General features: G+C 31.0%; 1 protein-coding gene across 1 annotated transcript; it reads left to right on the top strand.

Moving 5' to 3' along the window:
• The first annotated feature begins 4,300 nt into the window (after positions 1–4,300).
• On the top strand, positions 4,301–26,384 carry LOC108905167. Its single transcript, XM_018707949.2, has 16 exons — positions 4,301–4,445; positions 4,501–4,823; positions 6,717–6,960; positions 10,073–10,231; positions 11,960–12,044; positions 12,402–12,544; positions 12,603–12,750; positions 14,603–14,705; positions 15,660–15,763; positions 16,006–16,142; positions 18,211–18,530; positions 20,956–21,202; positions 21,515–21,673; positions 21,941–22,025; positions 22,083–22,225; positions 26,144–26,384. Exons 1-16 carry the CDS (start codon positions 4,341–4,343, stop codon positions 26,300–26,302), a joined length of 2,664 nt encoding a protein of 887 aa, XP_018563465.2. The 5' UTR covers positions 4,301–4,340; the 3' UTR covers positions 26,303–26,384.
• Positions 26,385–26,868: the final 484 nt, after the last annotated feature.

The following is a 26,868-nucleotide window of genomic DNA, read 5'->3' as shown; positions in this document are numbered from 1 at the left end:
AATTGTACCTACAGATGTTATCTACCATATCATGAGTCACAATTTTTAATTAATACTTTAATTCTACATAGAAAATATAAATTAATATTGTTTAAACTCTCATTCTAATTAATATTAACTTAGGAATATACACAAAAATAATGCAATATTTTCAAGATAATTTCAGATATACGATTCAGAATACAATCTATATAACAAACACAACTGTTCCGATTGCGATATTTCATGGGAACCCTGATACTACTACTACAAAGGACGCAATACAATTTAAGACTTAAAAAAAAAATTAAACATGAAGCTCATTACCAATTTTTTTTGTTCTTGCGTTTATACAGAGATTTCAGTTTTTGGGGATTATTCAGATAACCCAGAATGTCATTATTAAGCATACTTCTCAATTTTTGGAAATTCAAATAAACCAATTTTAAAATAGTTGTAATTTATAAATCGTTATAAAGTGCATATATTCAATATTGAACACAACAGGCAAAGTATATTGACTTATAATATAGCTACTCTAACAACTTACGCATTACTAAATAGTTCTTTGTTTTTAACATATGAATTAAAAGTACATTTATTCTCTCAGGGAATAAAAGTGGCTTGAACAGAATCAGAACACAATCTATTGTGTAAAAAAACATACAAATGGTAGCAGACACCAAAACAAATATAAATTATTCATGATTTCACAAATACATATTATTGGACTAATAGTTTATTTGTTTTTCCAACTTTTAAGTGCAAGACAAAATTAGAAAACAGTGGCTGTCATAAAATTACTGGTGATGCAATAGAAGAATTCTAATTCTTTTATTCTGAATAATAAATTTTGAATAAGCAATTTACTTTAAACAGTTAAAATATTGTCATATCCAATGACATTTTCATATTGTTGTGTCATGTGGAAAATACAGTTATGTCGTCCTTGACACCAGTCCACCATGTCTGAGTTACGTTTTTTGCAGTTCTTTGAATTAACGACTATCAAATATATAATGCAGGGAATACTGAAGCGTTAAACGTAAAAAATCAATAAACAATGGATGGGAGCTGAAATTGTGTTAATAGCAGAATATCACCGAGCAAAGCTAATCAGTGGGTTTTCTACAAATCTTCTCTGTACAATGCCACTGTTGTTCTAAAACTACTACTAATACTCTCGAAGGTATTTGCTGCCAATATTATAATAAAAATTATATAAAAATGTATTATTAAAAAGATTAGTGAACATTACATCATTAAAGAAACCACAAGCTAACAGAATATAAAATATACAGAAATTCTATAGTTAGAAGAAAATACGGTAAAAATCCTTGTATGAAGTTACTCTTCGTGCTCAATTCCACTGGTATAACTTTTTTGTATGACTCTACAAAGAAAAGTCTAGAGGATTCATATCCTGTGACCGAGTAAACCACCCAAGTGGTATATTCCTTCTAATCCAACACCTTCAAAATTAAAATGGGTCTATCTCAGAAATAAAAAAAGAAATCTCTGAATAATGTACAGAAGATGTAAAGTTTTCACTGGAATTTCAGCGATCCTGACACATCATTTGAAGGAAAATTACGTGCAGAATTTAAAAATCGAAAAATTTCAAAATAAAAATTAAAAGCGTCTTTACAAAAACTTAAAATGTACACAAGTAGAAAAATAACTATCTTCAGACGGGGCTTTCTCTAACTAACTTAACTACTTTTACGTATTCGGGAAATACGAAAAAAAAAGTATATTAAAATTAATCGAGGACAGGACACGCTATTAAATATGATAACAATAGTCATATAATTGAATTTTATAGTTACTCAATTAAATGGCAATTACATTATTAATGCGAAAATGCTACCGATTCGATGCTCCTCTCTATTCCAAGAACTTATTTGGGAATTCATTCGTTAGTTTTTTTGGAAACAAAACAGTGACTTTGAATCGTTTAGTACTGGATGCAATTAACCTCATTGCGTAACGAAATTTGTGTGAATTACCGAAGTTTATTGAATAGGTGAATGATTGCTGAATAAAAAACATTACATTTCTGCTCTAAACCAGGATATGTCTAACATGCAATGCGATGAAAAATTTTATTTTTATTTTAGAACCCCATTCTTCTACAATTGAGGAGTTTTATTAACGTAAAATATCTACATTTGAAAATGTTACGCTGGATGCATTTTCGTCGTTCCACAGTCTTCATTTTTTACTTCGTTTACAAAGTTTAAAGAATCATTCATTATATGAACTTTTCGTATGAATTCACATCCAATACCTATAATCGCTTCCTAATGAGGAGTAAAACATATTGTTGTAGTATAATTAGAAATGCGATTCGCTATTATTCTTTTAATTTGTTGTTTTCTTTTTTTTCTTTTTGAAAAGTTGAGTCTTCTGACAAGTACTATTCAAGTAAATATGCCCATTTTATGGGGTTATGTACATGTCCAAAATGAAATTGGCAATTAATTCCCGAGCCATATAACTTGCAGGACCAGATAACTTTTACCCAGTAATGGGACCTAATCTTAGTTCCCAGGAGAAATTTAACACTGGGATTTGTACCCAAAGTCTGGAGACTAATTAGAATTTCATTCATTCCCAAACTCAACAGAATCGGTGAAGATGGAGCAAAGAACTCTGAAAATTGCTAGACAGACTTGTTGTTGCTGGGTTAGTGTATTAATAAACCAACCTCTACACCAAAGACAGTTTGTCTTTAGAAAAATGTGGATAAAACTGCCCTTTGTCGGTAAATAGAAAAGGCAGGGTATGTTCTGGAAAACAAAGACTGCTGTTTGGACATGTACTAGAATACAAATAGGAACTATGCCTTTTTGGACATAAAAGGATCTTTTGATATATCTCCCTTATGTCAACCATGAGGTTTATTGCAGGTGTATGCTCGCAGAATTGAATCGGAAGAGGACTATTTTGAATAAAATAAATCGGTTTTACCTAAAATACTTTTTGTTGTTCTTATTTTTAAAAAGTCCTGCTTACTTTGGAACCCACCTTGTATAATTACTTTTGATTTAATAAAGTAATTATGACTAAACATGAAAAATATTATTATAAAAAAGAAAGTCAATTTCGGTAAGAAATAAGAGATATGAGATCCTCTGAGAGAGAAGAGTACTAAAACTGATATCTACAAAAATGTTCTACATAATTGTAACATTGTTTTAAAGACAATGAAAAGCTGTTTACATTGACACTCTGTAGAGTAGATTACATATTCGAACATCCAAAAGCTTATTCGAACGAATGTCAGATTAAAACGGATTATTTACATTCCTGAGAATTTTTGTTTTCGTACAAAAAGCATAGCATTTGCGACAAACAGATGCCGAAAAACTGTACTGAATTTATTAGACATGACGGATGTTCGTTTTTACATACGAATTGGCCTCCAGTGTAACAGGTGTTTTATTCAGGTATACGAATGTTAGTAATAGTGTCAAATCAACTGAAACCTTCCCAATCCATTACGTTAATGTTATTATCAGTAGAAATAATACTTATTTTATATACAATGATTTAAAACCACACTATACAATGATATAAAGCTATCCTAATATCTTTTCATAACATTTATTGTTTGCGTTACTTATTAGGTAATGTAATGAAATCATTAAACACTTATTTTTGTCTACGATTTACGGTAGACTTTAGACTTTAAAGTTGACTTTAAAATTACCAGTTTCATATTGTCTATTTTTAATCTGGAATGGAACATTTTTAAATATGTTATTGGTTAAATTAAAGATTACGTTCTAATATTTATTAACTAACTACTGAAAACAAAATATTTCTATTGAATAAGAAATAAAATAACAAAAAATGTAAAATAAGCAAAATTGAAAAAAAATAATTAGTATGTGTACCTCTTAGTAAAAGCACATTTTCGGACCCAATGTTTTGTCGTCCGGGAATATATTGCTTTTACTAATACGTATTAGGAAATAATAAACTTCTTTTTTGGGAGCGCCATGAACTTTCTTTGTCCTGAACAATTTTGCCGGATGAATAAAATTGTTTCGAGCAAAAATGGGGTATATAGGTGAAAAACCACGTATTTGCCTGTCGGTTTTCTCCCATACAAGGCAGTTTTACAATAATTTCGTCCCACTTCAACTGTGCAACTTGTAAGTTCTTATCGTCAATGTTCTTACTTAATGACAGTGTGAAGATTGCAATATCGTGTAACTCTAGTTGTTTTTTACCTGACCTTATGGAATTAGGTACAGCTGTTAATGTGTTATACAAACATTACTCAATTCGATATTCATATTTTACCTGGTAAGTAAAAAGGACAATTTTATAAAACTAACAACTGTCTACCTATGAACATGTACCATAAGTTGATATTTTTAATGATACTGCAACTGTTAGTGAATTTATCTGCGACATTACATTTTGTTGTACACCCAGACCGAGATCTCTCAGCGGTACGAAAAAAGAAGTAGTGGATTCTCATCTACTAATTATATTCTTATGTTACAGACAGCAATTATTACTAAACACGGATATCCACTAGAATTGCACGAATTGGTGACAGACGATGGGTACATTCTCGCAATGCATCGAATTCCAAGAGGTAGGAATAATACGTCCAACGGGTCGAATAATAAATATCCTGTTTTGTTGGTTCATGGAACGTGTGGATGTATCGAAAATTTCATTGTACTCGGTCCAGAAAAATCTATTGGGTTCTATTTGGCTGATAGAGGATTCGACATCTGGTTGCTGAGTACGAGAGGAAGTAGATATTCTAGGAAGCACAGAACGTTAAACCCTGACACCGACAAGAGGTTTTGGAATTTTGGGTAAATATTAGCTGAATTTTATTTAATTTAATTACTAAAGTAGCTATTTCAGTGAGTGTTCTATTATTATTATCTTTTCCGAAATTATATCGTCAAAAAGGATAAACTATTTATTTACTTTATTCCTTACTTCTTTTTATTAAATTATCAAAAACAATAGATTTGTTAACGATTGATTTATGCAAATATTTTTTTCATCAACTAAATGTAAATATGCAGGGTGTTTTCAAAAGAAGTAGCACAACTGGTACCGCTGAATCAGCACAGTTAAAATTAACAGTCACACTTTTTACCTTTTTACCTGTAGATTCAACGGTACCATGCATTCTAGTTTTTTTGAAAACCCCTGTATATCAATTTGTTTCCTATATCTTATTTTTCATCCGTTTTTCTCAAAGATATTTTTTATTAAGCAAAAATATCTGATTGGTTTCCGTGATTCAAGAAGTTCCTTTGGTGATAAATATTTTTTATAGATACAAAATAGTCGGGATGCACCAAAAATATAAAACTACCTTTATTTACCTTGGATAGTTATGTGCAGAACATTGAAAACTGTAACCATTATACATATATTTTTTATTTAACTTTAGAAATTAGATTATCCAAATTTTCTGCTATTTTTAAATAGGTACTTACAAAATTATGAAATCAATATTATTTCTAAATGCCTACATACAAACAATGAATCTTTTCTTTATAAAGAAATATAGAATTTTATCTTCATTTTCAAAATAACCAGTTAGATGTCCTTTAAAACTGGTTATCTGTACAGTATGTTTAAAAGTATGTAATTTGTGAGCTACCTACTTAAAGTTTTATAAAATTTATTTTTTTTATTCGAAATTCTTCGTTTATTTGTCCAATTCAAATAATAACAGTGGCTATTCTATTTTTAAATATATTAAATAAAATTTTCTGCAATTATTTATTAGAAGCATTTTTAGTTACTGTTTGAGATTTAATTGGGTATTTTTTTTCGAAGAAATTTTTTTTTATAATTAGTTTAAAAGTCAATACTTTAGTATATTGTGTCACAAGGGCAGAAAATATGCATTAGTAGCCCGCGTATATTAAGTGAGAGCTAAGGGCTACTAATGCGTTTTCTGCATGTGTGACACACAACTGTTTTTCGTCTAGCATTAACCAAAACCAAAAAAAGAATGATTTAAATTGACATTTACTGAAAAATTATATACCTAAAACGTCAAAGTACGCAAATGACAAGCAAAGGTGTCCAGATTGTGAAAAACTACAAAATCGTGTTGTTTCTTCGCTCTACGTTCTCAGTAGACTTCAGTTCTTAAGTCAATTGAACTTTAACGCAAGAAGATGCAAATCTCTCATGGGAATACGCTGTAGAAAACTTCTCGAAATGTTCAATCCTTGACCACCGTGCCGAATTGATATTCCTAGACTGTCAGCAACACTCCCACGAACTGCTTCAATGTTTTGTGTTGAACGACTTGTTGAAGGACGGTCAGAGCGTTTAAGATCACTAATTGATCCAGTCTCACTTAAATTTTTAATTAACCTCTTCACTTTTGAACGAAATTGCGAACTGAAACTGTCAAGAGTGTCAAGCCTTCATTGTTTTTAATAACCCTGAACCGTCAGCTGTTACACTGTCTTTTTTTTTCATTGGCGCACAAATGGCGCGAAATTCAAATCTTATGTGTAATTTGGGGCACAATTTTCGGAGTCTTGTAAAACAAAAGCTTCTGATGGTAGTATCTGTTTTATTCATTCAACTTGCTGAGGCAAAGCATCATTTGTAGTTGACACGCTGTATGTTATAATAACATCAGATTTATTTTCAATGTTTTTGGAATTATAGAAATGTTGGGTCTTAATATTTACCAAGTTATTATAATATTTTCTTCATTTTTTCAGGTGGCACGAAGTTGCAGTTTCAGATACTCCCACAGCTGTAGACTACATTTTGAAAACGACTAATACCAATAAATTATTCTATATAGGGCATTCTCAGGGCTCAACATCCTATTTTGCGTTTGCATCTGAGCGACCAGAGTACAATAGTAAAATTTATGTTGCTGTTACCATGGCGCCCTCTTGTCTTTTGGGCGATGTCCGAAACGTTGCTAAGATATTGGGTAAACACACTTCTCTAATACAGGTTACACTATTATTACGTTATTATTTTCCTCTTATTAATTTGAGCTTGAGTTTTACCAATTTGGGATATGAAATCGTCCCCGAATGCCTATACAGGGTGATTCACAACTTATCCAAAAAAAATTGGGAATAGATGCGGCATGAGAAACGGAGCCTATATCGTAAAAAAGATTTTTGTAAAATCCTTAGTTTCCGGAAAAAAAAATATTGAAGTTGTAGTACTTTCAACTGTTACATAGCTGGACAAATGTAGTCTCTAGCGTCACCGGCAATACGCGTGGAGAGCCATGTGGCCTCAGCGACTCCGAATACTGAAATCCGATTTTACAATCGTCGTTGCGATAGTGTTTACAATAGTTTTTTTAGTAGTTAGTGCCAAAAATGGCTTGCGTGTATAGCAACTCGGAGTTGATGGATGTCGTTTTAATTTATGATTTGTGTTATGGTGAAGCAAGACAAGGTGTTAGTTCTCAAAAACTGCGTAAGACGGATCCAAATGTGTTTACACGTCGGTGGAGAAAATTTTGAACAGATGTAACATCAGGTATGTCCTTGCGAAGTTTTTGTTCGTTTTTATCACACTGCCGCCATGTTGGTCATATTGTGCTAGATCAGGTTTTACAGTGGACCAGTTTCCAGTGCTGTACAGAAGTGTATNTGGACCCCTGTACATTCAAATTTTTTTTTGAGTAAGTTCTGAATCACCCTGTATAAATTTTGTAAATATTCCTTATTTAAAAAATACACAGAAATAAACTTCCCCAAAAAGAACACAAAAATAATCTATTTTGATGTCTGAACAGCCACAAGGGACACCTCAGTGAGCCAGAAATGAAGAATATTTAAAATAAGTATTTTAAAAGATATACGGGGCATTCCATTTCAAGTGGCCTGGCCATCTGGAAGAAAGTTCTGTAAAGGTTTAGCTCCAGATATCAAATATTTGAGGCACCAAATCCTTTTGACTGGAGTTTCTACTAATTTCGCTACGACAATTCTGAAACATGCCCACATAGTAGATCAACTTTTTCAGATATCCAAACAACATATGATTCATAATTTATTCTAAGACTTCAAAAATAGTTTTTATTTGGCTTTTTGACATTTTCAACAACTTTGTAGTCAAATATTTTTTCAAAGATAGTAGCCATTACTGTCATATTACTGGAGTGTCGTGTTGTTAATTAGTCTACTGCTTAAATAGATTGTTACCAATGGATGTTGTTCTATAGTTACGTGTTACCAAAATATAGCACAAACGAGCGGCGTGATTTTGGAACCACCTTGAGATTAGATTGTGAATTAGAAATTGTTCTTTGAACATTCATACTAATTTTTTCTTGATCATTTGAAAAAGTTGATCTAATATGTCGAATTTCAGTACTTTAGCTAATCTGAACGCTCATCAGTAGGACCTCCAATGAAAATGACATACTGCCCCAAAAAATATTGATTATCTAGAGCTAAAACTTTACAGAATTTTCTTCCAGATACAGATACTTATCCACGACGATTTTATAAATTAGGCCACTTGGCCCATACGCATGATAATAGACAACCTTATCTTAATTACAAGGATACGCAAAAGAATTAATCAGTTCTTTTGATGAGACTCTGTTATTATTATGTGAACAAGAATGTGAAGTCAATTTGGCCACAGCATCCATCAGTTTAGAGGAAATGCTCCAAAAATCCTCAAAAATGGGTTATTCGCGAATATGCGTATGGACTATATGACTATAATGTCATGGAAGAAGTTGAGTTCCATAACCCTACACTCATGTTGTAGGATTCGAATATGAATATTAAGTTAATTTGGCACCAGGACCCCCATTTTCGAGAAAATTTCCACCCAATTAATAAAAAAATGGTGTTTTGCGATTGTACCAGAGAGGTTTGCGTTTTAGGGTAAAAGTGGACAATTTTTCCGTTCCACTTTTCTCGCTATAGTCACCTAAGTTACCCACGTGTAGTCCATAAAGTTCAGTTTCACGTTCATTCAAAGTTTTTTAATAGTAACTTTTGTGATTACCCAAAAGGTAGAACCTGAAGAAATATGTCCCCTAAAACTGGTTTGATGTTATCTTCACACAGAAGATTTGGTGCCTTCAGACAGGAGATTTTTCTTTTACAGTTACCTAGCCTCCAACTCCAATCAACTTCATATTTCGGTAGACTTGCTAAGATCATTTAACTCTGATTAACACTGATTATACTTTCCGGACGTTTCTTTCTATCCCCATGTATTCACTACCCATTTCATTGCCACCATCTCAATCTTCATATTCCTTCTCGTCTTCCTCTTCATCTTCCTATCGAAAGATTTCTTCATTTTCAGTAGTTTCAATTTAGTTCTACAAAATCTTATGTGGATTCGATTGTGAACTGCATTCTGAAACACTTGCTGCTTTTGTGACTGACGAAACATCCACATATTTTGTGTCTGATTTGACGTATCTTAACCTTCTAGATTTGTCATATAATACCAACCAAACTATTCACGAATAACTCGTTTTTGAGGATTTGGAGAACATTTAACACCAAAATTACTTAACATTCATTCAGTGGATCCGAAAACAACAATAACAGGTTCTCTCAAAAGAACAGGCGACTTTTTGCGCGCCTGATTTATTGTTCCATAATTTACAGCATTCTAACTATAACATTGAGTGGTTCATTCATAATTGGTGATAATAAGATATCATTATCTCCTGTAAGCTGTTTGTATACAGATTATCCCACTCAAGGCGGACGAACAAATTAACACTTTCAAATAAACATCTCATAAAATCAATTAATACTGTTTAGTTTCAAAAATATTTCATATCAAGGCGCACCTTGATGTAAGTTTTATTGTTAGTGACAGCAACCTTAAATTTTTCTAGTAACACATCATTTGATGTTACATATACATAACCATAGATCTCTAAATCAGAGCTCACCGTGTTCAATTTCTTTTGCTATGTCATTACTGCTAATTGAACTTTCTTTTTTAAGTGTCATGCTCAAAGGGTTTTATGAATATCCTGTTTCTAATTATTCTCCTTATTTCCCTACCTATTCCATTTTAACTTACAACTTAGTTACAAACTGAAGATTATTCTATTTTTTAGGAATTGACAAATTTTTTTAATATATATGAACTTTTCCCAAATGGATATACTGAGTGGATTAATGATGTTGCTAAAACATTATGTTCCGAAATGACGTTCTTTATAGATATTTGTTATGCTGTACTATACTTTGGACTAATCGAAGGAGATATGGCGCAGGTAATATTTACAACGTCCAGAAAATGACGGGCAATCTATGAAATTTAGGTATATCTTGCGGAAATAACGTCGAAGTTTAATTAATGTTTTTATTTGGGCTTAAATTTTAGAGTTATTAACACATAGTTTTTTTATTTCTCATCAAATTTGATGGCAAGACTATTTAGTAACGTTGGCAAACTGTACACATTTGTAGAAATAGCACAGCTTTTACACATAAAAGTGTCAAAATTTAAGAAGTAAGAAAAAGTAGGTATTCAACTGTAAATATCAGTAGCTAATAACTCTTCAGGATGAATCTGGATAAAAAAGTTTATATAAACTTGTGACGTTATTTTTTCTAGACATAACCAATTCCGATAGATTTCGCAATATATTCTGGACCCCTTCCATATTTATTTATCTACCATATATATGTATGAATTATTCAAGTATACAGGGTTCTTCACGGTAAGTGGCCTATTAGACATTCCAGAGGAACCAAAGACAATATGACTCTGAAATTTTGTACCATCAACGTAGCACTTCCAGTTATACCGGAAGTAGCTCTCAACTTTGTTATTTTAAATGGAACACCCTATATATTATTGCCAAATTTGCATTGTCAAGATAAATAAAAAATAAGTCAAAAATGTTAAAACTTCCCTGTACCTAAACCTAACCGTTTTCGAGATAATCGTCATTTTACAAAAAATTTGACAGATGCAAGCGTTTCGAAAATTCCTTATATCTTTCTTCGTTCTGGGAGCTTTCACTTGCTTTTCGGAATGCACAAAGAACATAAGTTGCACTACCTTCCGCTATCAAAATTACCTGCAGAAGATTATACTAAGTGTCTCCTTTTTCAAGTTATATTTTGAAAATTTAAAACCGACAAAACTTTTTAAATTCAAATGGACTAAAATATCTTAGCAATGCCCCTCACTTGGTGGATTTCTTTCAGTGTAACCCCTACAATGCCTATAGCGGTGAAAAGAGAATTTGATTTTCTATAATATGATGCAGAAAAATACAGGATGTTCCATTTGACTTTAAAAAGTTTTGTCGGTTTTAAGTTTTCAAAATGTAACATGAAAAATGAGACACTTAGTACAATTTTCTTCAGGTAATTTTGATAGTGGATGGTAGTACATCTTATGGTATTTGTATATTCCGAAAAGCAAGTGAAAGCTCCTAGAATGAAGAAAGATATAAGGAATTTTCGAAACGCTTGCATCTGTCAAATTTTTTGTAAAATGACGATTATCTCGAAAACAGTTAGATTTAAGTACAGGGAAGCTTTAACATTTTTGACTTATTTTTTATTTATCTTGTCGATAATGCAATAATATATAGGGCGTTCCATTTAAAATAACAAAGTTGAGAGCTACTTCCGGTATAACCGGAAGTGCTACGTTGATGGTATCATTTTCATTGAAGAGAACATATTTGGTAACCTCTGTAAACAAATTTTCAGAGTCATATTGTCTTTGGTTCCTCTGAAACGTCTAATAGGCCACTTACCGTGAAGAACCCTGTATAAGATAATTTTTAGAAGCAATTTTATTGTTAACAGTTGAAAACAATGTTGTAACACAAAAATATGGAACGTAACAAAATCCCCGCGGAACAGACCATATCAGTATTGAAATGAGAAAATTTCACCATTGTATTTTAATCCCAATACCTAAAATCAAATAAAGGCTGTTATTTATTTTTTTTAACTATCCAATACATTTTTTATTTCAGACATCACCTCAGCTTCTCTTCAACACCTCACCTGCACACTGTTCAATAAAACAGCTTCTACATTACTTCCAATTAATATATACAGGTAAGGATAGGTGTAATTTTTACGAATCGAATAAATCAGTCGATCAATCGTCGAATCTCTGACAACTTGAAGAATGTGAATCTAGACCCATCCCCAGCTTTGAACTTTTAATTCTTATTGAAATGTGGGACCAAAGAGATGGTCAATAAACCGTCAACTTTTACTGACCAACAAAAGCCGAAGAGCAAATGTTTCTGTGCAAATGTAGATGAAATTAATATGTACATTTGAATATGTATTGAATACTCCCAAAAGATAACAATATTTAGTCTTTCTTTTGCAAAAACCTAAATGTTTTAAGTAACTATTGATTTTCTAGAAAATTATGTACGTATATTATTTGAATGTCATTTTCAGGATTATTCAGGAAATATGATTATGGCGCTCAAGGAAACTTACAAATGTATGGAACAGAATTTCCTCCTCTATACAGTTTTTCAAACATGACAGCCCCTATAGCTCTCTTTTATGCTCTGGCAGATAACATTTGTCCAAAAGAGGTACACTATGACACTAGACTTACATACACGATATAAGTGATTCAAATTTTAATTTCAGGGAGTACGACAATTGGCCAAGTCATTGCCTAACGCGGTGTTGTATCCGGTAACATCTGGGAAATTTGGACACATAGATTTCATCCTCGGAAAAAGGGCTCCAAGACTTGTATACGAACGTGTATATCAATTATTTATGAGATATTTGTAAGAACAAATTTTTAAAAACACAAATAAAGTATCTTTCTCTGTTGGTTCGGATGTTATCCTACGTGCAAGAAAACATTAATTAAACAAACACTTACACTAAAGAAACTGTTTACATAAATTTGAAAATAGAAATCAGTGAAGTTATTCTTGTATACATATACTATAATAAAAGACAAAAAGTTACTTGAGTTTCCGACGTTTTAAAGGTTAGGAATGATACTACATATTTACTTAAACTTAATTTTTTTTATATTTAAGTATTTGTTTATACTTTTTCAAAATATTTTTAAACTACACCCCCTCCTAGCATTTAATTATACCTGGAAATCCTAGGTTTTCAGAATGTTTTGATAGTAATTTTATTAACATTTAATTGTTAGAGAACTGTATTTTCGTAACAAGTTTAAGTAATATTATATGTTTTCCAGATTTATTTCTTATATGTTCCCATTAAAATATAAGTATTTTAAATGTTATATAATCTGGTATTCCTTCTTTTAAGTTGTTTATTTTATTCAGTTGGTGTATATAAGCACTGTTATATTAGCATAAAATTAAATAAAAATAAGAAAAAATTGATGTATATTTGTATAATCCCTAAAGCATAATATTTCAGTATAAAGGACACAATTTGCAAATGATAATAATATAATAAAAAATTGATTTAAAAAACCTCACATTAAAATCAAATAAATGATATTGGAACATTAAGATTTTACAGCCTACATGTTAATCTTTAGATTAACAAGTAATTAGTAATTAAAGAGGACATTTGAAATAATAAATTTAAAGTAAAATTTGGATACGTATACTTTTTATTTATATTATACAACTACTGGTTTGAAATTCACTGACGTAATTGTGAGGACAATTTGAACTATAATTTTAAAATGGATTTGCTATAAAACTGAAAATATTTCAAAGTATTATAAACAATTCTAGATAAAACTGTTTTTATTTGAATAATTTCGAGCTGTTTGCAATGTTATACATCGATGGCTTCTTTGATGCGGCGTAGACCATAGTAATATTGTATTTTCTTACATAACAGCCTCCTGTGTCTGTTTACATCATTGTATATACAGATAGTTGATGCCACAGATTCCTCCTTTTCTTTATTCATAGATATCCTGATGGCTGACTTTATATAAGTTCCTCGCTTAAATGTTTTGAATGTTAATGATGCGTTATTTCTGGGCTAGATAGAGGTAAAATCAGGTACTTATCCCTGTAGTCTGGCTTTCTTTCTGCAAACACTGTGCCCTGTGCACTGGGAATATCTGGTCTCCTCTTATTTATATGAACGATAGCGTACTGTTTTGATTCAACTCCATGGTAACTCCTCGTTAATGTTGTCCAGAAATCGTTCTATTGTTTTATCCACGGACCAGATGACAAATATATAATCAACATATCGAAACCAACATTTTGTTGTAAGGGTTGATATCTCCAGACCCTTTGTCTTGAAGGGTTAATATTTCAAGGCTCTTTAAAGGGGAATAATGTGAATCTAGTACACATTTTTGACAGTTCCATTAAATTTTCATCCTTATCTTCCCCGATAAGCTTTCGACGAAGTTATTCCAAAGTTGAACTTTAAAGTAGAAGAAGGTCCATCTATTACACTTTTGTGGCAGGTTTGGTAAATTTGTATCCTTATCTTCTGCCAGGAGTTTCCAATGAACTTCTCCCAAAGCTTAACAGTTTTCGTAGTTTTCAGTAAACATCCAATTTTGCAAAAGTACCAATTAAAGGAGTCTTGATACCACTTTGGTGTCTTATCGTACAAGAAAACGATGAGAATTTACTAGACTTGACAAAAATTTCCACAACATAGATTTTCTTCTTCAGTTTATGAACAAACTGAAGAAGCAACTGACAAATATCAACATGGAATCTTCCGAGAAGAATGTCCTGGTGTCAGCAAATCAGCAATCGTTATGCTAAGGTTCAGGTATGTTGATGCTACATTGATCATCTATTATGATGAACATAACAACACAAGGATTTCTGGATCATGTTAGTGGAGTACATATAAAAAATTTGTGAAATTTGGGATCCTAAAGTGATTTTGGAAATATCTCTTCCAAAAAAATCAAAGTGGCCCTGGATTACTAGATAATCGTAATTCATTAAAATACATTTAGGAAGCTACCATAATTTAGAGAGGTATAACCCCATTAATTTTACAATTGGACGCAACTATGATCATCTACCAAAAAATGGTGCAAAAATTCAAATATACATATCCTATTAGGGATCTTTTTATTAAAACAAATTTCAACGAATTCATACCTAGGGTGACTTGAAACAGTACATTTCAAATCACTGAAAACAGATTCTTATGAATCTAAAGCATATTTTTTGACGAATATTTTTTTATGGATTTGGCATAATTACGGTCTAAAATTCTGGAGTGTGTTAACAAGAATCCGTCGGTTCCTTAAAAAATTATTAATAGTATTTCTCTAATTTTCCATCAATCATCACAAATCGTCACTTTGTTGATGTCGTTTCGATACACTTTTACTTGGTCTATCGAAAAGGAAAAGTTTTTAAAATTGGCCAGTAAAAATGCGATGATAGCTAGTCCTTAAATGCAAGACACTGTATTTCGTCTATAATTATCCTTTATTTGTACATGTTATAAGTAGGTATTAATACTCATGTTTGCAAATTCAGTCAAAAATTTTGTCTGCTATTGCATAAAATAAAGCATGGCCAAATTATTCCAAATTATCTATGATCCCTTGAATACGAATATTTTTCTAATTCAAATATTCAAGGTTTACCCTGTACAAAGTTCCTCACAAGAACGCAAAGTTAACCTTTTGTTGCAGATTTCCCCTGAACAATTTACTGATAGCTGATGAATCATTGAACTAGATAGATGCAATTCTCGTTGAAGATTCCCAGGCGCCAAAGAACATCCAATTTTCCGCAGTTTCAACAATAACATCTGTAACTGGAAGTCACTCGTGAACTGTAACAGGATACCAAGACGGGTGCAAGGTTAATTCAATTTCCACGTAACTAGAGGTAAATTCGAATACCTCATCATTTAAATCAAACCATTATTAATAACGATTGTTTTGTCACTTGCACGGAACAATAATCGGATACCGATTGATTGACCAGTGACATTGAACGCCAGCCGTTAATGTGATATGAAATGGTTCATTATTTCTGGATAGTGTTTTAATTGATGGGTACATAAAACCAGATCATCTGAATAATACATCAGTTTCTCTCAGGACAGACCACAAGCGAAACCATGGCTTCACCAGTTGATTTTCTAGTATACATCGCACTTGTATTGGTTTTGAATTTTGGACTTATTAGTGGAATACAAGTGGTGCAAACGACGACTACCATATCTACATTTTCGATTGTAAGTACTCATTTTTTTCAAATATCTTATTTATCCTTTCTTATTATTCAATTAAAATTTAATATTTTTATATTGTCTGTAAGTGTATACTTATAAAAAAACAAAGTTTTTCGTGCTCTAAACTGTGAAACGTGTCGTGAAGAATTATCTGCTTTCTCAATGTAATATATTTCCGGTTAAGCAAAATTAAATTTAAGCAAAGGGTTATTTATTAAAAATATTTCTTTTCAGTGTGGTAGAAATATCCAAATAAAAAAGAACATTTTCTATATTATATAGGTTCTGATTTTAAAAAAAGAATGTTTTTGATACAGCTAATGTAATTTTAAATTGAATTAATATGAGTATTTCAGTCTGGGATTATGACTTGGCATAATTTCCAAATACCAAAGGGTAAAGTTTTGCTAAGCAGAATAAATGTAAAAATCCGTGTAAATAAAAAAATAAACATTAAAAAAAAGGTTTAAAAAGAGATATTTCAAGAAGAACACCATTATGCATCAATGCAATATTAAATCTCTATCAAAAAAGTAGTAACTTACGTCAACATTATCTGTTGCCATTATACCAATAATTACATGTACTTTAATAATTAATTAAAGAAAACCATTGGTCCCTAGGAAATTAAATTTTTGCGAAGCCTTTGGAGCATTGTCTTCATGTTGAAATTTACTTATAGTCCAGGCGAGAGCAGTAAAAGTAGGCTTTGGCGTTTGTGTTTAAAGTCATCTATTTTGTTGTATAGAGAAATCCCAAATATTATGTAGAATAAGAATTCGAGTTTGCCCATTCCAAAAAAAAACCATTGCTAAATTCCGGGGAACAACAAACATATAAGTAGAACGAAAACTGACCCGTTTTTCGACATATATCTCAGAAAATTCCCTAGGCAATAAGTAATTGTTTATAGAGTAAAATGTTGAAAAATAAAAAAAAATTCTAAATGGTTATAAAAGTGAAAAAATAGGTACTTTTAGTATTGATCATTGTTTATTATGACAACAAGTATCTCTAAAAAAGTGTGTGCCCTTTCTAAACCTTAATTTAAACCCACAGTACCCGATAAACTTTATGAAATTTTCATAATAATAATTAACATCGAAAACCGCGCTATCGATCGCTGCAAAATTTTTAGGGTAGAATTGTCATATGTTTTACTATTTGTTCACAAAGTTTCAACAATAGTTATAAATATTTACTTAAATATACGTAATATACATATGATTTTCTACTATTTTTCGCCCATTGTTAATGCAAAATTCAACTTTTTTGATTGGCAGTTATTATACCTTTATAGAAAATCGTCAAATAAACAAAAAATAAAGAATGACTTTTTTTATTTAGGGTTTACTTTCAATGTTACAAGGAAAAATATGTCGAAAAACGGGTTAATTTTTCGTTCTTTTTGTATGTTTGTTGTTCCCCTAAATTTTTTGGCATATTCAAACTCGGATTCTTATTCTACATAATATTTGGGATTTTTCTGTACAACAAAATAGATAACTTAATAGATCTATAAAAAATGTAGGAATTTTTTAAAAGCTACATATATTAATATGTAATAATAATCACCAAGATTTTAATTTTGTACTGCATCCGAATAAATTTTCTGTAATTTTCAAGAATGAAAAACATGTCGATGTAGTTTTTGTGGGTTAGATTTTGTGTCAGTACATGAACCAACTATGTTTTTCAAATAACTAAAAGTTTTGAGAACGAAAATTTTACTTATGTCTCATAGTGTAAAACATTCAAAAATTTTCTACTGTCTCAGGATGAGATATTTTTTTCTGTTCACCCAAGACTAGCTCTTGGCGCAAAGGTTCATTTACACAAATTTAATTTTCTCTTCAGCTTCTATTGAACAAAAAATAAATAATTAGTATTATTATAAGAACAATACCATTATTATCGACTGTGATAATTAATAATAATTGAAAGATCACCATAATGCCTACAACTATTATACTGATATTATTGTGGCAATGTAAAATTATGGTTGCATTTACTTTTATCCTGAAACTCTTGCAAAGATAAATTATATTATATTGATTTAAACATTTTTCAGACACAACACGTGACAAGCTTCGGATACCGTATCGAAAGATATGAAAACATACGAACTGAAGACGGTTACTTATTGGAAATGTTCAGAATTCCATACGGAAGAAGGGACATAGAACCCTTAACTCCAAGACCGGCTGTATTCTTGATGCACGGCCTACTAACTTCTGCAGAAAGTTGGGTATTAACTGGACCTGAAAGAGGATTAGCCTTTTTACTGGCAGATAGAGGTTACGACGTCTGGTTGGGCAACGCGAGAGGATCCGTGCACTGCAGAAAACATATTTCACTCAACGTTAAGCAACAGGAATTTTGGCAGTTTAGGTATATTTTGGCATTTTTCAATTAGTAGTGGGGTATTTGGGGTTCTTCTAACTACCTTCTTTTCGTAGATGTTTGTTCATTGATTCCAACATTTACCTTATGTCCTATTTAGGTTCTAAGGAAAATCCCTTAAGATTAGGTCCAATAATGGAAGCATCAAGTACATTGGAATGAAATGCAAGAGAATATCTTAGCTATTAACGAGAAGAATACAAAATATATGGTGAAAAATTGTAATGATAAAGATGAGACCATTTAATCATCGACTATGCAGCAATTAGTAAATATACATAGGAAAGGTACAACAAATGAATATCTAAGAGTAACGCTAACACCTAGAGGAATGAAGAAGGAGAAATAGAAATACGATTGTGAAATGAGATTTAAACATTGAATAATAATAAGGTTGTACAAAATAATATTAAGATCCGCTGTTACCTGTTTATGAAACTTGCGTAATTACCAAAAAAGATAATGAATTCTATGAAAACGAAGAATTTTAGGAATAATACATTGAAGAATTTATAAAACAAATAAGGAAATAGAACTATTGTTTAAACATCAGTATAGTATGAAGATATTGGAAATAAAAGGGTGGTTGGGACATATAGAAAAGAAAAGCCATCATTGTAAGGGAAGGGGGAGGAGAAGACGTGGTAGCCCCGGGAAAGATGGTTGAAGGGAATGAAGAAGCATTTGAAGAAATCAGGAACGAACCACTATAATAAAAGATAAAGAAAACTTATAACTAAGGATCACTAGGCCCATAGTGTTTACATGTATGTATATAATATTCGATAAAACTGTTATACTTTCTTCATTATACCCGCCAATATCCAAAGAAACCCCTTGATCAACTAAGTATGGCTATGGATCGGTCCCTAAGCTCGCTATAATTAGAAAGAACGAAATGGGCATGCAAAGGATAAGGTTCAACAGAGCTACAGTCACTTCTTACGTCGAATGAATAATTTTTTTTTGTCAATACTAATTATCTATCAATCAAACATTAATATCCAAAAGACTAGAGCAATTTATTATTTTCTAAACAAATCTTCAGGAGGTTTGAGTATAAATCGTCACCTCAGAATTATACTGTTGTATGTGCACTGAACCTAGTCTTGAGAAAAACGAAAAACAAAATTTTGATTATTACAACTCCGGCAGTGCTAAAGATACATTTTTGATACAATTAAATTAGCTAGATTTTAGTACAAGTTACTAAGAATCATGTACAAAACTTTGGAAAAAAAAGTTTTTTTGCTAAAATTCAGATATTTAAAAAAACATACAACTATGTTATCTCAATAAAAATCTTTATTGTCAAAATAGCCTGTAACATGCAACTTTGCATTTTTATAAACGTAAAAAAAGTAATCCTAACAGATATTTTTCGAAAAAGTTAACACATTATTCATAGAAATACATTTAATATAACAAAATTAAGAGCAGAGGAAAATTAGTTTGGAAATATTGCTGTATAATATGTTCAGGCATCCATTTGAACATACTTTTGAGAGCTTGTATTTTATTTTCGGGAATGGATTCATTAAAAGATAAACGCGATGGGAGTTGCATTTTATTGCTGGTTCTTACAGCATCAGATCTTGTAGGTCGGATATCATGAATACAAACTTTTTTCCAATTTTCTAGTGCATGATTAATTTTATATTCTACTTCAAATTGAGATTGCGTGAATTTTAAGGCAACGACGTGGCTAAAAGGAACGGATTTGTAATTATATAAAGAAGCACATGCTTTATAATCTTTAAAATCATCTTCCTTTAATTGAATAATTTTATACGGTTTTTCACTTTTAATAGAATTCGTAACAGTGATAAGGGTGAATAATACTCCGTTTTATTTAATAGCCTTTCAATACAACTATGTACAGAATCGATTTCTTGGTTACATGAGTGACCAGGAGTATAGAATTTCATGGTTACAGAAGTTATATTTAAAATAACAATGTAGTTGTTGTGACACATACAATTTTGTTACCGAAAGATAATAAAATTCTTGAGGTTAACAGAGTGTAAGTACCACATACCACTATGCAACCGTAAAAACGTTGTATTGGATGCATACAATTTTGTAATTCTGGTTGCCTGCATCAAAACTATTAAGATACAACTTTGTGCCTCCACAGAAAAAAAGTTTAACCGACATACAACTTTGTAGCGCTAATAACTAAAAAATGACAAAAATGCGACATACAACAGTATAACTCTGAGGTGACGAAATGTTAAATAATTTCCAAACTTTTATTATTTTATTTAGAAAGCTATTCTTCCACATACAGTGTATATTATAAAATTGTAGTATTTTTCATAAAAGAATATTTAGATAAACATATAAAGCCTACTTGAATTACACAACCTTCTTAAAAATAACTAACCAAAACACTAAATCTCTTTTGTTTCAGCTGGCACGAAATCGGAATATTTGACTTACCTGCCCAAATAGACTTTATAATGGAGAAAACTACTGTGACTCAAATATCTTACATAGGGCACTCCCAAGGCACCACTGCTTTCTTCGTCATGGCTTCAGAAAGACCTTCCTATAACGCCTACATCAATTTGATGACAGCCATGGCACCTGTGGCTTTCATGTCTCACATTCCCCATACAGCAGTACAGGTTATGTCTGTATTCACACGCGGCATGACTGTAAGTAAAGTTTGATTTACAAGAAGGCATAGCTTATCATTAATCTTATTCTTGACAAGCCGCTGGTATGTTAGATTGAGGGCCCACGGAAAAGCTAATTTGGGATTATACTTCAGTGATCTTATATGAATCAGTTTTTCGACAAAATTCCCAAGCTAAGCTGTATTACAACCAATTCCAAAAGTCATTAGTATGGGCAATACCTACTTAAAAAAAATATTTAAATGAAAATATTTTTTACACAAATATTGCAAAGACGATTTACTTTAACATTATTTGTTTTAATCGTTAAAATCATTTGATCTTTTACAGGTCTCTTCCAATCTGCTTGGAGGTGGCGAATTAATTCCCAACACTCACCTTCTTAATTTGGCTGGGGCTGCTGTATGTAAAGAGCACGTAGTACTTCCAGAAATATGTGCCAATATACTATTTTTGACTACAGGATATGATTCACGACAACTGGACAGGGTAAGACATGCTGTTTATTTTGAAGGTGTTCGAAAATGCGTAGTCGTAGGAAAATTTCAATAAAAATGCAAACATAATCTATTTATAAATCCGCAAAATCTTCAAATCTACGACATACTCATGAAAAATAAAAATAGCGAAATATACAAATATTATAATGTTTAGCTAGTTGCATTAAAAAATTAACCAATTCATTAGATGAATTACTAAAATAATTGTAGAAACAATCACAAAGTACCTAATTGGGTGATTTTTATTTTTTTTTAGTCTCTGATACCTTTAATAGCGCAGACTACCCCAGCTGGAGCATCTACGAAACAACTACTTCATTACTGCCAAGAGATTCGATCAGGTTTGTTGATTTTAATTAAGCCCAGCTCATTATTATATTAATTATAATTAATTTCAGGCCTATTCAGACATTATGATTATGGTGTAATTTATAACTTGGCACTCTATGGATCTCCTGTGCCTCCAATCTATAATTTGTCTAGGATCACAGCTCCAGTAGCCCTATACTATGCCAAAAACGACTGGCTGGTTTCAGTCGAGGTAAGTGGAAATATATTGTAACAGCGAATTGAAATAGTGAACTAAAAGAACTAAACAATAGTCACGCAACATAAAGAAAAGAGGCTACAAAGTAATGCCACTTGCTAAAATAATGCCATTGGAAAGCTGGAGTTCACATAATATTGGCAATTTGTTAAAAATCTAATTTTATTTTATTTTATTTTATTTACTACACTGTTCAACAGGTACTACCCAATTATAGAACAGAACTTTTACAGACAATAATAAAAGAGGTACATTAATTACAAACAGAAAAGGACATAAGTAAAATCTATACACTAAATAATACAAATAAATGAAGATTAAAATTACATACATATTTGAAACTACCCGACATTAAAAATAAAGCATTTTTAAGTCTAAGTATAGAAAATGATAATTTGGTTATAAATTCCTGGTAGTCAGCCAAATTACGTAAAATTTTAAAAAGAAAGAAAGTATTTCCGTCTAGTTTCAAGGCTAATAAAGGAATGTCTACTTAAAAGGTCCTCATGGAGATATCCGATATGAGGATAGTAGCCATCAGATTTAAAATTTAAAAATTTAAAAAATCGACGCTGAATCGATTCCATTTTACTAATGTTCCACTGGCATATTCAATGTTCGATCTAACGTAACTAAAGTAAAGAAGCTTTATGACATCTAAGTTTGAAAAATCACGGCAGTTGCGAACTATAAATCCATATGCTCTATTAGCTTGGGAGACAACAGTATCAATATGATTAATAAATGATAGTTTTTCATCAAATACAATGCCCAGATCTCGAAATGTTTACCATTCACAAAATTACCAAAGCTGTAATTAAACATAATGCGATTGAACTTGGAGAAAGAGATGACATTACATTTTTCCGTATTTAACATTAGCCTGTTATTATTACACCAAGATTTTATATTAAGAAGGTTTCGTTGAAGCTGAATACAGTAATTAAGAAGAAAATTTATATCTAAGTTGTCAAATAAATCGTTAATGAGTATAATGAATAGTAAAGGTCCAAGAATGGAACCTTGAGGACCTCCTGATGTAGCGACATACTCAATCGATGAATACCCATTATAAACTATATACTGTTTTCTGTTGTCTAGGACTTGAAGAAATTCATTAAGGTCCCTGATACGCCAAACATATCAAGCTTCTCAAGTAAAATTGAGTGATCAAGCCTATGAAACCATACTGACAGGGTGTTAGAGATGTTATAATAAATATAGTCATGAAGTAATTTTTCAAAAACTTTACTACAAAAATTACATATAATGGAGATAGGACGAAAATTAGTAATGTTAAATTTATCACTCTGTTTAAAAGTTGAACATACTTTTGAATGCTTCCACACCTCAGGTAACCGACTCTCAGGCATAAGTTGAATATTTTTTTTAAATAACGAGAAAAAAATCTGAGCTAAGTCTCTTATCAGAATTGCAGGAACACCATCCGGACCAGTAGTTATTTTGGGTTTAATCTTTTTAAAGTCGAAAGAATTACGGTTTCACTAAAGTCGCGAATATGTATGATAATATTAATGTTATTGCTGTAATATGAATTATTGCTGTTAGAAGATGACGGTAAATAAGATTTAGAGAAGAAATCTGCAAATGCATCAATAATATCATTTGCATTTTCAATATGACGCCCATTATAATGAATAGACTGGGATATTTTTGTAGAACCCTTTTTATTGTTAATAAACGCCCAAAATTTACTAGTGTTATTCTTAATAGATGCTTAATAGATGGCTCCTAATTAGGGTAGTTACAGGTGGAACTATGGAAATTGCATGTAGCAATTACTGAAATCTATAAATAATATTTTCTTAAATGAATTAAATAACCCATTCACATTAAAGGTGAAGTATAAATGGTTGCATACTTTTTGAGCTTTTCAATTTGAAATATCATCATCAACATGAATAAAAACAATTTATTGAAGTAATAGAATCTTCAGTTCATTAATGTATATACTATGACTGTCTTGTAACAATACTTAAGAGTTATTGACGTTTGATGACATTCTATAACAATTAAGATTGCTAAAAATAGAATACAGGCTGCTACACTGTAAATATTCGTAAATGATACAAAAGTTCATAAATTATAAATAGAGCATTGATTTATGTTGCTGTATATTTAGGAATATATATCAAAATTTAATATATTTATAAAGGAATTATTGGGATTAATGGTAATTTCTAGAACATCATCAAAAACTGATTATAAAACAGGAGCATGTGTACATGTATACACAACAATTATTTTGTGGTTACTATTTGTATGCCCAAAATGTAAAAAAACAGCATTGTTGTCTGTGATACCAGTAGTGCGTTGCACTTTATATCGATAAACATTATCGGAAATGTGCATACCTACATAATATTTGATAAAACAACATAATTATTTGATCGAGGTTGAAATATTTTTCCGCTGACTAACTCCAACATACTGCAAGGTAATTTATTAATGGAATACGAGTGGGCCGCAGAATGTAATGTAATTTATTTTATAACAGTCGTACAAGTCTTGTTATTTATATCATACAAAAAAAATTTAACCAGATGGATTATACAACGTAATTGATTTATGTAGCCGTCAAGGAAACAAATCTAGATCTGTTAACCAAAATGCAATATAGCGGAATCAAAAATCAATTTAGGATTAATACATGTGATAGTTTTGCTACGGTACCTTTTATCATACATAAAAAATACACTATTTTGCCATTATATGCAAAGAATATCAAGTATTTAATAATTACCCGGAATTGTTGATAATAATCATCGTAAATTTTAATCTGATGGATTTCTGAGGTAGATATGACGTCGTCGTTTAGATTTCTTAACGTTTCGAGATCTATCGCTGTCTTTTTTCTTCAGAAAAAGAAACTCTGAGGATTGAAATTAATTATTCTCGATTTATCTTTATCGTGTGTACTGGTCAAATATGAAACACGCAAGTAATATACCAAAATTCTAGTAGAAGTAAAAAGTTTTTGGCCAAGGCTCTACAGAAAAGCAGTAGAAATGCAGATGTGTAGAAATAATTTCAGATCAGAAATTCGCGGAATTTGAAAAGCTGAAACATCACAGACAACTGACTTCAAACCAAATACAGAAACGGTAAGGACCAATATACACAATAGATGAAAATACCGGCCAGAGGGCTTAATCTTCAATTTCAGAATTAGTTCAGAAGACAGCGATATTGTTCAACCATTCACATCTACCACAAGAGCCTGCAAATCAAGATTATCTATCAGTTTCGCATATAAATTCAATCCATCTCATTATTTAACTTTTCGGAACTTAAAGAAATCGATCTATTGGGCAAAATCGACTAACCAAATAAATAATATGGAACAATAAATTAAAATTAATACTCAAAGACATACCATCGAAGGCCAAGAATATTGCCACCTTCTCAGTCTTATTCCAATTATCACAAAATTTAGAGTTTTCAGTTTTTAATATGTTTTTATCAAGTTTAATTATTTTGTTGGACATCTTGACTTTCACATCTTCACTTTCATTTCTTATTAGATGCGAAATGTGATCAATTTCACCCTAAAATAAAATAGCCAAAAAACTATAATAACGATACATATACATAAAAAATCCAATCGATACAGAGTATGTCCTTTTAAAAAAAACTGTTAAATAAAAAAATAAAACCTACGTTATTCATTTGCTTCCCCTTATCAACAAAGATTTCTTGCAATTAATCTAACAGTATTAGAAGATATTCCGACCTATTTTTATAATATATTTTAGCAGGATTAGTATTGTATGTATTGTATTTATTGTACTTACTGGATTGATTTTTATCTATTTGTATATATATTGACTGAAAAATGCAGTCGAAAAGCAAAAAAATAGAGTAACTAATATTTTTTTTTGTTGTTTGTAGGACGTGACGATATTGAAGAAGGAATTACCTAATGTAGCGTCGGACTTTTTAGTTCCATATGAATACTTCAATCATCTAGATTTCCTCTTTGCCAAGAATGTCGTGAGCATGTTGTACGTAAAAGTTTTTGAAGTAATGGAAACAATTATAACGTTTTGATTCGAACCGAAACGAAACCATAGGTTTAAACTTGTGACTGTTCTATCCCACGATGTACTAAAATAAAAATAAATAATTTGGATAGTTTTTATCAATACATCCACATGAGTACCTACCTATAACATAAAAACACAAATTGTACAATTTAATTGCGAATAAGAAAGAAGAAGAATTAGTGCTCTATTTGCTTTAAGTGCGTGTTTGTAATTTCAATACGCAATCTTCGATTAAAAATCGCTAATATGATTTCAAAAATGGGAATATTAAAATGATCGCAGCGTGTGTTGCACTTGCACCCAATCGGCGTCGATATACTTACTCATAAACGCAAATTTTTTTTCATTTTTTTATGTAACAAAATGCCAAAAAATTTCTTACGAAATGCCAAAGATATATTTTTAGACAATATGGAAAATTTTAAATACCTAAAATCCCTTTTTAATTCTGGAATGTAGAGCATGCACGTTTAAACTGGTAAATTGTTCATTATTTGTCCATAAATATACACAGTATGAAATCAACAGCATAAACTACGTAGTTTCAGATAAATCAATCCTTGCAATTTT

The sequence above is a fragment of the Anoplophora glabripennis genome, unplaced genomic scaffold, assembly GCF_000390285.2.
Source record: "Anoplophora glabripennis isolate ALB-LARVAE unplaced genomic scaffold, Agla_2.0 scaffold54, whole genome shotgun sequence".
Lineage (NCBI taxonomy): Eukaryota > Metazoa > Arthropoda > Insecta > Coleoptera > Cerambycidae > Anoplophora > Anoplophora glabripennis.
The sequence above is the reverse complement of the archived record's forward strand: the minus strand, read 5'-3'. Positions and strand labels throughout refer to the sequence as shown.